Genomic DNA, 14055 nt, shown 5'->3' with positions numbered 1-14055 from the left:
GCTGCAGTGAAGGGTTCACCGGCATCTTTTCTTTAGTATTTGTTAGGACTGGCCTCAGAAGTGACTGTGTTTTCACCTGGATACCTTTGTTTGAATTGGGACTCTTCAGAATGAGGTGCAGAAAATCCAGGACGTACTGATTTTAACCCAGCAATGAGGAACTGTAAAACCAGCTTTAACTACTTGCCTTTCATCTCCAGCAGGAAGTTGCCTTTAGACAGTAGATATTTCTGCTCCAATGGACAAAGGTCTTCACTTCATGTTCTGTGCGATTACGACGATGCTGCTCATGAGAGAATCAAGCCAGACAGGTGAGAAAAATGAGCCAGAAATGCTGGCTGCATCCAAATCTGGTTTTGTTCTTCTTTAGAGTGTAAATTATTTCAGTCTTTAACTGCTAGTGCTTACAGGATTTTGTCTTAATCTAAGAATTTGCTTTCAAATTGGTTACTAAGACATCCCCAGGGCCTACCTTGTTGTTACAGCTTGTGATTGTGACTTTATCATGAGTGCTGTTACTAAGTGTCTTTGCTGCTATAGTTGTAAATCAGATGACAGAGATCAGGAAAGATGAAAAAGCCTAGGAAAAGGGTGGTTAGGTGTCCTTGAACACCATTATTGTGGTTAAAGCTGCACTTTTTGGAGTCTATGGTCCCTTGAATTGCAGCAAGATACGTTGATTAACTTGTTCTTCTGTGAGTAATGTTTTCGATGTTACCTGTTTAGCCCCTCTGCTCATGGCAGGTTTTGGGAAGAAGAGGCGATTTAGTGCATTGAAGTTGTCAGCTCTGTGAGTCTCCAGACTTCTTGTAGACAAAGGGTAACACTACATTCCCCCTGAAGTTCCTAAGGGACAGTAGTAGGAGCCTGCCAGGGACTTCTGCACTGTGATCAGCCAGTTGGATCACACTTTGCTCTCAGTGTGAGGAGCTGGGGAGCTTGCTTTTGCAACTGAACAACAAATGCTATTGTTTTGATCTTATTGTGGCTTTTTGGTGTTCTATGCCTGGAGTCCAGACTCAGGCTAAGGAGTAGCTTGACCTTGCAAAATTCCTGGGAGATAAAAATTGGTTCTCTGTTTAGAGGGTTGGGAGAGCAACTTCATTTCCTCTGCTGTCTCTCCTGTCCATCTCACACACCCATCTCCTATCTACCCAGAGCTGGTAATTGCATAGCTATGGTAGCGGCAGTTCACATCAGGTTACAGACACCTGAGCCATTTGCTTCTGTGATGATGGTCAAATTCTCTCATACCAAGAATTCTCTCATCCTGAACGTCCCAGTGTACTCCAAAACTGTAATCCACCTGACCCATCGCCTCTTCTTTTAGTTCAGCTGTCTCTCCTGGTCACAAGCTGCAAAAGGGGAAATGCTGGCAAAGGATGCAAAGGCAAGGGCACTAGCCTAGAGAGGGAGGATGGGGTAGAAAATTGGGGTGAGGTGGCCAGTTCTTAACAGTGCTACAAGCTTTTTCACAAGAAGTTAGGCTGGGAGCCATCTCCCATTAGAAGGCTCGGCATGCTCAGAGTAGAAGGGGTAAGGACAAGGCTGATTTTTGCATCCACAGTCATTTCCTGCAGCCACTGGCCTGTGGGGAACAAGAGTGGAGGGATGAGCCTCTTTTCTTTGTCTTATGCTTTTGTAGACTCTCAGAAAGGACTCTCACGATGAGGACTTGGCTTCTGAGAAGTGTCACTGCAATGAACTTTGAGTTAGTGCTGCAACTTGATTACTTATGATCCTTTCAGGAGTTCTTACAATGGGGCTTTGAACAGCTGCATCCAGTGCCACTGTGGGGGATCCGAAGCCCTCAGTACAGACTGTTTTCTTCCAAGAAACCCTAGCAGGTCTTCAAAAAGGAGCCTCAAAAAGCTTTTACTGGCTTTAATGAGTTTCTAAAGGGAGACAAGAGAACTCCTTTGTGAAGATTTCCAGCTCCCATGGAGAACTGTAGTGGAGAGGGAAAAAACAGGTTTTGTTTTACAATAATGTGGAGTTCAGCACAAGGCCAGAAAATGCAAAACCAAAGAATGAATAATACATAATGAATATGTTGTTATAGTTAATGAAAAACTCACAGCTTTTGCTTGAAAGAGTGAAAACACCCTAAATTTTTTGTTTTATCTTGAGGGATTTTTGGCTTTTGCACTGTGAATTCTTTGGTTCCAAGGAGCAATGCTGTGCACGTTCTAGACAAACATCCTGGGCAACTAATGACTCATACATTGACACAATTGTGGTTTTAATTCTGCAACTCAATCATTGTAGTTTGGCTCTCTTGCAGCTGGAGTGGGATTGAGGTGGTGTTCTGAGTATTATGAAAAGGGAAGCTGTGGATCAAATAATTTAATAGGACTTGTTAAAAGTCACACAGCAGAGCAGAGAGTAGAACCCAGAAGCATGACTAACCTCAATAATAGTACTTTTATGGGTGGATCTTGGTGTTTTCACCAAAGAGGGGAGTATCATTACCTTGGTTTTACAAATGGGAAACTGAGGCATAGGAAGGAGAAGTAATACAGAAAAGGTCAATAGCGGATTTGACAATTTGACATTTGGTGTTCACTCCAATGCTGTCCACAGGGTTGCACTGGCTCTCATCACTCTTAAACTCTTTGTCAATTTTGTGTACTTCCCTTATTCTCTGTTCCTTGATGGGATACAGAGAACAGGCAACAAAAGACAGGCTTCCTGGTCCCTCTTTCTTTAGCGCTGTCACTGTCGGTTCCTGGTTTTGGTCATGGCCCTTTTGGAGGTTTTAATTTTCACAGGAATGAAAAGTCAGGGTGCTTATAATTTGAGGGGGGAACGGAGTAGGATGTGGTGGAGAAAGGTTTCTACTCCAGTGGTTGCAACCCCTGTGGCTGCTTTGACGGTAGGAACCTATCATTAGTAGGGGAATGGAAGAATAAGAAAACCTGGTGTCTTGGAACTTAATGGTGATGAACTTTTGCTTGTTTACAGGGCTTTTCCTTAGGGGTATAGACAGGATTTTGCAGGAGTTAAGAGGAAATCTTAGTTGTGTGAAGTAGCAGGAGAGCTGGCTTTTCACCTTGTCAGGGAGGGCAATAAGGAAATAAGGCAATTGATTCTGCAGAATCCATTCCTCAATGTGTGAGTGACAGCCATAATCATTAAGTCACAATTAGAACCTTCTGCAGCCTGAATCTGGCTGTGTCTACTTCTGCTTCTGTTTGTTTCACACTAATACTGTGCTGTGAATGAGGAAACAAACTTGACAAAACTGCTGCAAATCAACTGCACTATGAGCTTGTGAGTCAAAGATAATCATTCTGTTTATTCAAGTGCAATACGAAATGAGTGTATGAACTTCACTTTCTAGGAGCTGTAAATATAAGCTCTGCAAGAAGTTGATTTTGTTGTTGTATTTTTTCAGGAACTACAAGGAATGATGGTGCTGTGAGTAAGGTATGTTTAAGTTCATTGATGCAGAGCTACCAATGAAGGCGTATGTGCAAAAGGTCTTACATTTTAAATTCAGACATAGATGTGGTCATAGTGTGCAATGCTTTTAATCTGTGAAGAGTTACTATTTTAAATATACTTTTCATGGCTAGTGGTGGCCATATCGAAGTCTGTCTGTGTGGCTATGCTTTTTTTTTTTTAATCAGTCTTTTGTCCAGAGTTCAAAATTCAGTCATGCCCCAGGGAAGAATCTGCCGATAGCCGTGTCTTCATGGCTTATAGAATTTAAACCTCAGAATTATTGCATCACTTGGGAACTTTATAAACTTTTTAACATCGAAGAAAATTCAGACATATATGAACATGCAGAGATACCTTTATTAGTTCTTAAGATGTGTGTTTTATTTCCAAAAGTTTGCACTTAACATAAAAAGGGTCTGTGTGGGATGTAATTCCTCAGGCTTTAGAAGAAAGATGGCAAATGCCACTTAAAATCTAACCTGCTAGAACACGTATATATTCACATAATGCAGGACAGTATTTGTCCTAAAGACTTTCCAATCAAAAATGATGGGAGAGTTGGTTGTGGTAGCACTGGGAAATGAAATTAATTGTCCAAATGGCATAGGTAGAGACAGAACTTGTGTCACCTGCATCTCAGTTCATTTCTCAGTCTCGAAGCATGCTGGATGCCTGTCGTGCCAAAAAGAGAGTTTTTGGGAAAGTCATGGAATTTCAATCAGGTTCAATTAGCATAAACCTCCAATTGTTGATGCCAGTACTGAGAAATAAACCCAAGCAAACAAAACCCCAGAGAAATACATCTCAACTCCTTTTTTGTCCTCCCCTCTTCCTGGTCTCCAGTCCCCTCACTGCATGCATTTTATACTCAGTCCCTCTGGTGAGGCAACAAGGTGGCACAGCAGATTGGGGTCACTGTTTTGTGGTTCCTACTCAGTTGCTCCTGTGCAGGTTCCTCCACTGACTGCAGCCCTGTTACAGTTGTACCTCCTCCTGCATCTCCTCTCTGTCTCCCCTTGGGGCAGCTCTTGTGCTTCTGCTCTTGCTTGGGCGGCTCTTCTTCTTTGGCCTTTCTCCCACTCTACTGTCCCTCCTGCTCTGGTAGCTTTCTTATTTCTCCTTTGCCCCTGCTTGGGCAACTCTCCTGACCTGACATTGTCTTTAGTGTCTCTTCGTGCTCTAGCGTTGTCTCTCATCCAGCAGTTACCACCCTTTTTTAAAGATGTTTTTGCATAGGCGCCATAAACTTGTCTGATTCATTCAGTTCTGGTGCACCGTGGGTCCCTTTTGTCCATTTTGAAGCCAGCTTGAAATGGCTGTGTCCAGCACTGGGCAGTTTGTGTCCTCCTGCAGAGGACACCCCTGTGCCACCCCTACCCACCCTCCTGCTACCGAAACCCTGCAACTTTTCCCCAATAAAATACTCTTCTGGTATATTTACAAAAGTTGTAGTGTGTTGTTGAGACTCTTTTTAAGAACCACTTTGAAACCTTCAATAACTAGTGGGTGAAGCCAAGTGAGAGGGATAGGCCAGGATTTTTTTGGTCTTTTGTTTTATTCACCCTCCTGTTCAGTAGGCATAAATATTTTAAACAGACCTGAGAAGAAATATGACTTTTTTGCTTTTGTCTAAGAGCAAATTGTAGCTTATCTGGCAATAACAATATTGCTTCCAGAACACTCTGCATTAGCTAACTTCTGATCACAGCTTCAAAGACAAAGCTCATCCCTCAAATCCTTCCATTGCAAAGAGAGAATTGAAACAAGATCATTCGGCTCCTGGAAGAACTGGAGCTTCTTTTGCATGTCTTGTACTCTGTGTGTGTGTGTGTATATATATACACACACAAACACACACTATCTCACTCTGTCTGGAAACATCACTGTGTAATTTTAGAATGAAGGGATGCATCTAAGACAAACAAATCTTACAGAATTAAACTGCTTCACTGGCAAAAGCTTGAATTGTTCCAAAGTAGTACTGATCACAAATCCTATCGAGCTGTGTGACTCTGTAAGGTTGGAAGATATCCTATTGAATTCAGCATTTGTGCAGAAGTGAATCCATGTTTCCTCTCCTCCTCCCCTCCTCCTCCTCTCAGGTTTCCTACTGTTCTGTGTCTCCTGGAATTGCTCTCTAATGAGATCTTAATTGGCTGCTAACTGTTTTGTCTGCAACATGAATTGATCTCTTTGGAAGACTGTACCCACTGTGTATCTGAAGAATTGTGACAACATTTAAAGTGATTTTTATTCAGACAAAGTATGCTGACAACACACAATAAAGTGAAACGCTTGTGATTTATTAATTACTGTTAGGGAACAATGGTGGTGAGATTGCTGCAGCTTACAACACACAATAAAGTGAAACGCTTGTGATTTATTAATTACTGTTAGGGAACAATGGTGGTGAGATTGCTGCAGCTTACAAGGGCGGATTTTTAGCTGGTTTAACACATGCACATGCAGCCCCACCCCAAGTTATAATGTAAGCCCTAGCTAAGTGGGGCCATGTCTGGGAATTTGAAATTCAATTATTTCTTCTTCATTTTTTGATTTGCAGGGCACTGACTCAAGGGGACCAGAAGAGGGTCTTCCGACTTTGACTGTCACAACAATCCTGGTAAGGCAGCGACACAACACTGATAGTGGCTGGGAGATAGCTGGCATTACACTTTGCCTTTTTTTTTTCCACCCATATATTTGCAAGTGTATTTTGGGGCTGTCTTTGACACCGATATCCTTGTTCATCACAGACAGTGTTTTTGGAGCGCTGGCTCAGTGGTGTAGAGTGCAAGCTGTCTAGAGTTTGCAATGGGAAGATTCGAGGGCTATCAAAGTCAGCCCACAAAATGGACTGGGCATACACTTCTATAAATGACTGCTCTGTGAAGACAGCCAGGCGTCTTCACTCTGTTTAGCTACATCTAAGGGTTGTCGTGTTACCTAATGTTGTTTCTGTCCTGCAGTGGAAATATGTAAAGATCACACATGTGCAGGGATTAAAAACAGGCTACAAAAAAAAGAAAATGCATTACCACATGCACCAGACAAGCAGGACTACTCAGAAGCAGCTGCAGCAGTAAAGTTTCTGATGCTGATGTCAGGTCCTGCACCAGCATGTGACCCTCATCTGATGATTCGGTGGGCCAAGTGAAATGTATTTGGGCTTTTAGACTGAGAAGAGATTATCACTTCTGTGGTACATGTGGCTTGCAGAATGCAGCTGCCCTGCTGGGAGCTGTAGTCTATGACTCGCAGTGGCACGTGACTCCAGTGAGTATCTTTCAAGTTTGGAAATGTTGGCCCCTCGATAATGTAGATAGAGGTCTTTGGGGAGGGTTTGCCAAAAAAAAAGTTTTAATTCATAATCAGTTGCACTGCAGACTGTGGGAGCATGTAATTGTGTATTTTTCCCTCAATATGCAGGAAGATCCTTACGTCATGGTGAGAAGTGCAGAACTGGAGGGATACTGCATTGATTTGCTGAAAGCACTTGCTGCAATGCTTCACTTCAGCTACAAGGTGAAGGTGGTGGGCGATGGGCAGTATGGTGCCATCTCTTCCAATGGGAACTGGACAGGGATGGTTGGTGAAATTTTGAGACAGGTAATTTTCAATTTATATTTTTGACAAACTGCAGCTCTAGAAGGAAAGAACAGTGCTAGCAGCTCTTGGACTTCATTAGAATTTGCTCAGGGACTGAGCAACTTGGAGTCATCCTGCCTGTTGTGTAGAACTAATGAATAGCCAGACTTGTAGTTGGTTTTGGCCTACAAATATGGAAACTAAGGAACAAGGAGACAATGGCCATAGCAGGAAACAAGGTGCTCCTGGTGCAGTGCTTATCTTGTCTCAGAGGCTACCCAGTGTTTCTTTGTAATCTTAGAGAATGTACAGACATCTTAGCTCACTAACGAAACAAAGATAATGGCTTTAAGGAAAACTTACCTTGAACTTAACCACTAGGTGAAACTTGTCTCTTTCAGAGTGGTAATCCCTTAGACTCTGCAAGGAGATGCTTGAATGCACGTCTTACCCCATCAGGTGCCATTCCTTATGGCTAGCGTTCTGTCACCTGTTGGTAACATTTGAATTAAACCTTCTTTGCTCCTCTGAACTCAGTACTGTGTCCAGCTGTCAGTCATATAGCTGCTGCAGCCAGAAACAGAAAGGAACATGCCTTCTGTTTTTGCTAAACAAAATCAGTGTGGTTCATGGTGCACAGCCTCAGTGTGTGTATGCGATGCTGTAGCAGGAAACCAGAAGCCCCGGATACCAACCAGCACCCCACTATGAACAATGCAAAATGGAAAACTGTCCTGTTTCTTGGAGCTCACAGTCTAAGATGATAGCCGTCTGTTGACACAGAGAAGTGATTTGCCATGTAGTTATCTGCCCACTCAGCCTGGGAAGCATTCTATTTGAGTGACAGAAATCTTCAGGTAGGTTGGATGGTTGATTATTTTTTATCTCCATCTTATAGGAAGCAGACATTGCAGTCGCTCCATTAACAGTCACGTCAGCAAGGGAAGAGGTGGTCTCCTTCACCACACCATTCCTGCAGACTGGGATTGGAATCTTGCTTCGAAAAGACACCGTCTCTCAGGAGACATCTTTCTTCCACTTCCTGGCTCCTTTCAGTAAGGAGACCTGGACTGGCCTTTTATTTGCTTATGTGCTGACGTGCTTCTGCCTCTTTCTTGTTGCCAGGTATAAATGAATTTGTTTCACAGATTTTGTTCAAGTCAACTGTTTTCTCAGCTATGAAGAGATCTCAGTTTTAAAGAAAGTACCGGGGTGCATTTTGCTTTGAGGAACCTTCTGTACAGGTCCAGAACCAGGGCTAATAAAGCTTAAGTCATGTCAGATTAAGACAGCATTAAGAGTAGGATCTCCCCACAAAGAGCACCACGTGTCTTGATGTGGATTACCTAGGGTTGCTAAAAGGACTGTGTGTTTGCACTTCCGCTCTTCTTTCTCACTTTTATCAGAGTTTGTTTTGAACTATGACCATGTTCCTTCATGCAGGTGTCTCTCCTGGTGTATTTTTATGCACTGTATCCCGCACTGACTTGCGGAAGAGATTCTCTCTGCCACCACTCCACCCCCTTCCCAGGAGATTCAGCTTTCTCCCCCTTTCTTGATTAGGCCGCACTAATGCTCTCTGCAGCTGCAGTCTTGACCAGAAGCTCTATTGCTGCTTTTCTAGTTTTATGCACAATCTTTATAGGTAAGGATTTGCTCCAAGGAGCAGCCTTCAGTCTGATGTTACGGAACAGAGCCAATATGGCCACTCAGGTGTAGCAAGGAGACTAGATTACGCAGTGGCTCAGGAAGAAAGTGTCTGGCAAACCTGTGACAGGACCCCCTGAGCCATCACTGTTGCAAACTACTTGAGGCATTGAGCAGGAGTACTTTCCTCTGCACTGGTTAAACTGGAACTCGGGTGAAGGAGGAGCTACCATGGAAGGAAAGGGCATTTCCAGGCTATCTGCACTGCTGCAGTCACACTGCAGGATTATTTATATTTTTTCCCCCTGAATGTCTGGTTTTATCCTGTCATTTTCCCACAGACTGAGCCCCTGTGAATGGAACGAGCCAAAGAATGAAGAGAACCACTTCACCTTCTTAAACAGCCTCTGGTTTGGAGCAGGAGCACTTGCCCTGCAAGGTGAGCGGGGCGGACTGCAACAAAGCGGCTCTGGGAGCAGTATGGTTTTTTAAGCCGATTGTATATCCAGCTCTCATCTGTCTGTAACACTGGTGTGCTATCCTGTTGGGGGAAAAGATGTTCCAATAGGGACACTTGGCAGCACTAAAACTGCCAGTTTGGGGAGTTTTGATTACAGACTTGTTGGAATTGTACAGATGGCTGGCTTCAGTTGAGGAACGTATATTTTCTGCTGTAACAATTGCTCTAGGGAATGTCAAGCTAACCATCGCACTGGTGCTTTGTAAAGCGGAGTAGTTTGCTGTTGCTTTTGGCCACTGATGTTGCTTCAGCTTTGCATTGCATGCAGTATGGATGCAGTTCAAACCAGCCATAGTAGGTCTTTTCAGGCTCATGCATTAAGTAGCCGCAGGGCAAGTTTTGCGGTTTGGCCTTTATTTAAAGGGAAGTCTTTAACTCAGGCTCATGGATCTAAAGTTCTTCATTCTCACCGTACATCACCTCCCATGCGTTTTATCGGCTCCTCTGGTCGTGCAGGTGTCACCCCTCGGCCCAAAGCGCTCTCTGTGCGGGTCATCGCTGCCGTCTGGTGGCTGTTCACCATCGCCTTGCTGGCTGCCTACATCGCCAACTTCACCGCTCTGCTGAGCTCTGGCAGCGAGCAGCTCCCAATCCAGACTTTTGAAGATCTTGTGAAGCAAAGAAAGCTTGAGTTTGGGACGCTGGACGGCTCCTCTACTTTCTACTTCTTCAAGGTGCAGAAAATCTCATTGTGCACATACACACGTGCCATAGAACTGCTAAGCTGGGGCCAGGTTGTCTAGCTCATGCCTATAGGTCCTTATACCACTCTCATCGCTGGAGACTCCATCAGTTTTCCTGTAATACTCCAAATAATGTGATTGGTGTCTGTTGTTTTGTTCATCTCTTCTTCCACCTTTTCTCAGAGAGAAAAGCATGCAGAGGACTCTATTTTTATAGTGTATTCTCTTTTAAGAAAGCAGTGCTAGTCTTCAGGGGTTATCCTTGTGTACCTTGAACAGGAGGACTGATGTAGGTAACTTCTGGAGACATTAATTGGGTGCCTGCAAAGGTTGTTTTGCGGGGGTGGGGTGGGAAATATTTAATCATAGAATCGTTTGGGTTGGAAGAGACCTTTAAGATCATCGAGTCCAACCGTTAACCCAGCACTGCCAAGACCACCACTAAACCGTGTCCCTAAGTGCCACATCTACATGACTTTTAAATACCTCCAGGGATGGTGACTCAACCGCTTCCCTGGGCAGCTTGTTCCAGTGCTTGACAACCCTTTCGGTGAAGAACGGTTCTAATATCCAATCTAAACTTCCCCTGGCGCAACTTGAGGCCATTTCCTCTTGTCCTATCGCTTGTTACGTGGGAGAAGAGAGCAACACCCACCTCGCTACAACCTCCTTCCAGGTAGTTGTAGAGAGCGAGAAGGTCTCCCCTCAGCCTCCTTTTCTCCAGGCTAAACAACCCCAGCTCCCTCAGCCGCTCCTTGTAAGACTTGTGCACCAGACCCTTCACCAGCTTCGTTGCCCTTCTTTGGATGCCCTCCAGCACCTCAGTGTCTTTCTTGTAGTGAGGGGCCCAAAACTGAACACAGTATTCAAGGTGTGGCCTCACCAGTGCCGAGTACAGGGGGACGATCACTCCCCTAGTCCTGCTGGCCACACTATTGCTGACACAAGCCAGGATGCTACTGGCCTTCTTGGCCACCTGGGCACACTGCCGGCTCATATTCAGCCGGCTGTCGACCAACACCCCCAGGTCCTTTTCCTCCGGGCAGCTTTCCAGCCGCTCTTCCCAACGCCTGTAACATTGCTTGGGGTTGTTGTGACCCAAGTGCAGGACCCGGCGCTGAGCCTTGTTGAACCTCATACAATTGGTCTTGGCCCATCGCTCCAGCCTGTCCAGATCCCTCTGCAGAGCCTTCCTACCCTCAAGCAGATCAACACCCCTGCCCAACTTGGTGTCGTCTGCGACACTTACATCCCTGTAACACTGTGCATTAGAGAGGCAATCTGTGCTGCTATATGCTAGTTTTCAGTAGAGAGGGCTCAAAGGGCAACGGTTTAAGTACTCTTATTCTCCAAATTGTTTTGCAACCATGTATGTAGATTTTTTCAGATGATTGTTTTACACTTCAGTTTGACACTTGGATTTTTGGGCTGCAGAACTCCAAGAATCCTATCCATCAGATGATCTATGAATATATGGACAAGAGACGAGACCACGTTTTAGTCAAAACCTACCAGGAAGCAGTTCAGCGTGTGATGGAATCAAACTATGCCTTCATTGGTGAATCAATCTCTCAAGACCTTGCAGCTGCCAGGCACTGCAATTTGATCAGGGCCCCTGAAGTTATCGGAGCCAGAGGATTTGGCATTGCCACTACCCAGGGTTAGTCATTGTGCACCACTTGTCCCACCTCTCCACTTGGATTTCAGGGGTCTGAAGTAGCAGACTGACAGAGCAAAAAGCCTGGCAGAGCCGAGTCCTGAAACTTGCACACGCTTTCTGCGTTAACACTAATAAGCCACTAGGAACAAATGGGTAACCCTGCTATGCAGTGTTTCCATTCTGTAGATGAATTACCACTAGCACTCACCGACTCTTACTTTGAACTGTAATATGCCAAAAATTCCAACTCTGAGGGGTGTCATTAGTTCCTGTGGGTTTTTTTGGTTTTCCCTTGGTCCCAGTAATGCAGAGCTCCTAATGTAGCAGGGTTAGCAGGATAGACAGTTTGTCCTCTTGTGGAGCAGGACTGCTTGTATTTCTCAAAGTACCTTCACTCTGTCGTTATTCCGCAAGTGTTATCATACCTCTATGGATAGGACAGGAATGGTTCTTGTCTGGCTTAGTCTGTTGCATTCTGTTTGCAGAATGACCATCTGAAAGCTGGGAAGCAGCGCCCAGAGCTAACCCTGCTTGGTAGTATAGCAGCTTAAAGATGTTGTAGTGGCTGTGATCTCTCCCATACTCTTCTCTCTCTTTCATTCCACTGCTGCCAGCATCCCTGTGGACTAAGAAGCTCTCCATTGCTGTCCTCAAACTGCGTGAATCGGGTGATCTCGACTACTTGCGGAACAAGTGGTGGGAGACCAGCTGCCTTCACAAGAGCAGAGACAGATGGAGTCCTCTGCAGCCCCAGGCTCTGGGTGGGCTCTTCCTTACTCTTGCAATTGGCCTTGCACTGGGTGTGATCGCAGCTGTAGCAGAGCTCTCAAATAAGAGCAGACACGCTGCTGGACACGTAAAGGTAGGTGATGGTTGCTATCGCCCCTCCTACTTCCTTGTATCCCTTCTGTTGAGCATGGATAAGCTAGGCACCAGTGCCCCACTCTGCACAATGCTGGATTTCCACACTGATGTTGCTGTTTCTAAGGAAAGCAGCGCAGTGTGGTGAGGGCGGAACACACGCTATGTATTTACTCTTTTAAAGCGCTGGAATTTCATAGCTTGGGCTGTGTGACAGTTTTGTAGCCTGAACAGGGTAACAATAATAAAATACCACCCCCCCCCATATGAAGTAGAAACATTTACTGTAATTCCTAGGCAGCCAAACTGCATTCCAATATGCTGAGTGTGCACAGAGGACAGTAAATCATCAATAACAAGTTTATTCTGAAATATGGCTGTTCTTAAGTCATTTGACAAGCAGGAAAACACATGTAAATGAAACTGCACTAGTATCTGAATGTGCACCTTGGTGGTGGTGTTCTCCATCCATTCCACCGGATGGGTTGTGCGCACTTAAAAGGTGGATCCCATGACATAGAACAACTCACCCCTTGTTTCCTCCCCTTTTGTCTTTCAGAAATCTTGTTGCTCTGTTTTCACAGAAGAAATGTGCACTCGTCTACGTATAAAAGAAAATACAAGACAAAGCCAGGAGACTTCAGGGAGGGCTAATGCTTAAGAATTTTTTGCTTAAGGAATGGGCATGTACTAGGTTTATACCATAGATATTTCATAGGAACTACATCAATGTAGAAAGATGTTTTTCTGCAAGTCTAGAGTGTTAGTTTGCTAGTTACAAACACACAGAGAGCACTTCTGGATTGGTGGTGGAGCTGGATACAAAAGAAAATTAAGTGGCTTGAAGAATTTAAATTGATAAGGGATAGAGTGTAACTGTTAAAAATAAGGGAGGTTAACAACTCGGTAAAATAAAGTTGAGACGGCTAAGATGGTGGATCCATATTTAGTTTAGAAGTTTACTATGTAAGTACATGAACGCCTGTAGGAGTAAGTGACTTGGGATAGGTTAATATGAAGCCTGTGCTTACTAATTACAGTATGAGGTACAATCCTGAAAAATTAAAGCTCACATCCGACTGTTCTAATCAAGAACAACTGCTGCTTAAACACTGTAGTTATAAATAGACTGTACTCTTCCCCTCTTCTAAGCAGAAGATGCTGGTCACTGTGAAGGTCATTTCTGAATCAGAAACGACAGTACTGTTGCATAAAGCCCCAAAATGCAGGACTTGACTTAACTGCATTCTCTGCAGTGGCCTAAAACCCGTGAAAGGGAGACCATGCAATTAAGGAACTACTAGACTTCAGAAATGCAAGACATGGACTTGTCCGTTGTCAGTTGCCCGTCGTAGGGTAAGTCTTACTGTTTAGCCACAGAGGATGTTTTGTCCTAGTTAACCTGATCAAGAAGTATTTAGGAAGAAGACTGACAGTTGAAATCCAACAGTCCTAGAGCGTCAAGCTTGGTCATCAGTCAATTAAAACAGAGTACAAGTTCACCAGGCAAGGGTGAGGCAGCGAGTAATGGGTATTTTGCATTATTCTCTTGCTCTCAAAGAACAACCTTGGAAATTCATGGGGAACAGTTCTCTCAGCTGCATATTAAATAGTTTTCTAATTAAGCTGTTTTTAATTTCAGAGCTGGA

General features: G+C 44.3%; 1 protein-coding gene across 1 annotated transcript; it reads left to right on the top strand.

Moving 5' to 3' along the window:
* The first annotated feature begins 232 nt into the window (after nucleotides 1–232).
* Nucleotides 233–13067, top strand: LOC127024656 (probable glutamate receptor). Its single transcript, XM_050909253.1, has 10 exons — nucleotides 233–311; nucleotides 3398–3429; nucleotides 6011–6070; nucleotides 6877–7056; nucleotides 7934–8160; nucleotides 9024–9121; nucleotides 9659–9876; nucleotides 11320–11545; nucleotides 12160–12407; nucleotides 12966–13067. The coding sequence occupies exons 1-10, from the start codon at nucleotides 239–241 to the stop codon at nucleotides 13065–13067; spliced, it is 1464 nt and encodes a 487-aa protein (XP_050765210.1). The 5' UTR covers nucleotides 233–238.
* Nucleotides 13068–14055: the final 988 nt, after the last annotated feature.

The sequence above is a fragment of the Gymnogyps californianus genome, chromosome 21, assembly GCF_018139145.2.
Source record: "Gymnogyps californianus isolate 813 chromosome 21, ASM1813914v2, whole genome shotgun sequence".
Classification (NCBI taxonomy): Eukaryota; Metazoa; Chordata; class Aves; order Accipitriformes; family Cathartidae; genus Gymnogyps; species Gymnogyps californianus.
The sequence above is the reverse complement of the archived record's forward strand: the minus strand, read 5'-3'. Positions and strand labels throughout refer to the sequence as shown.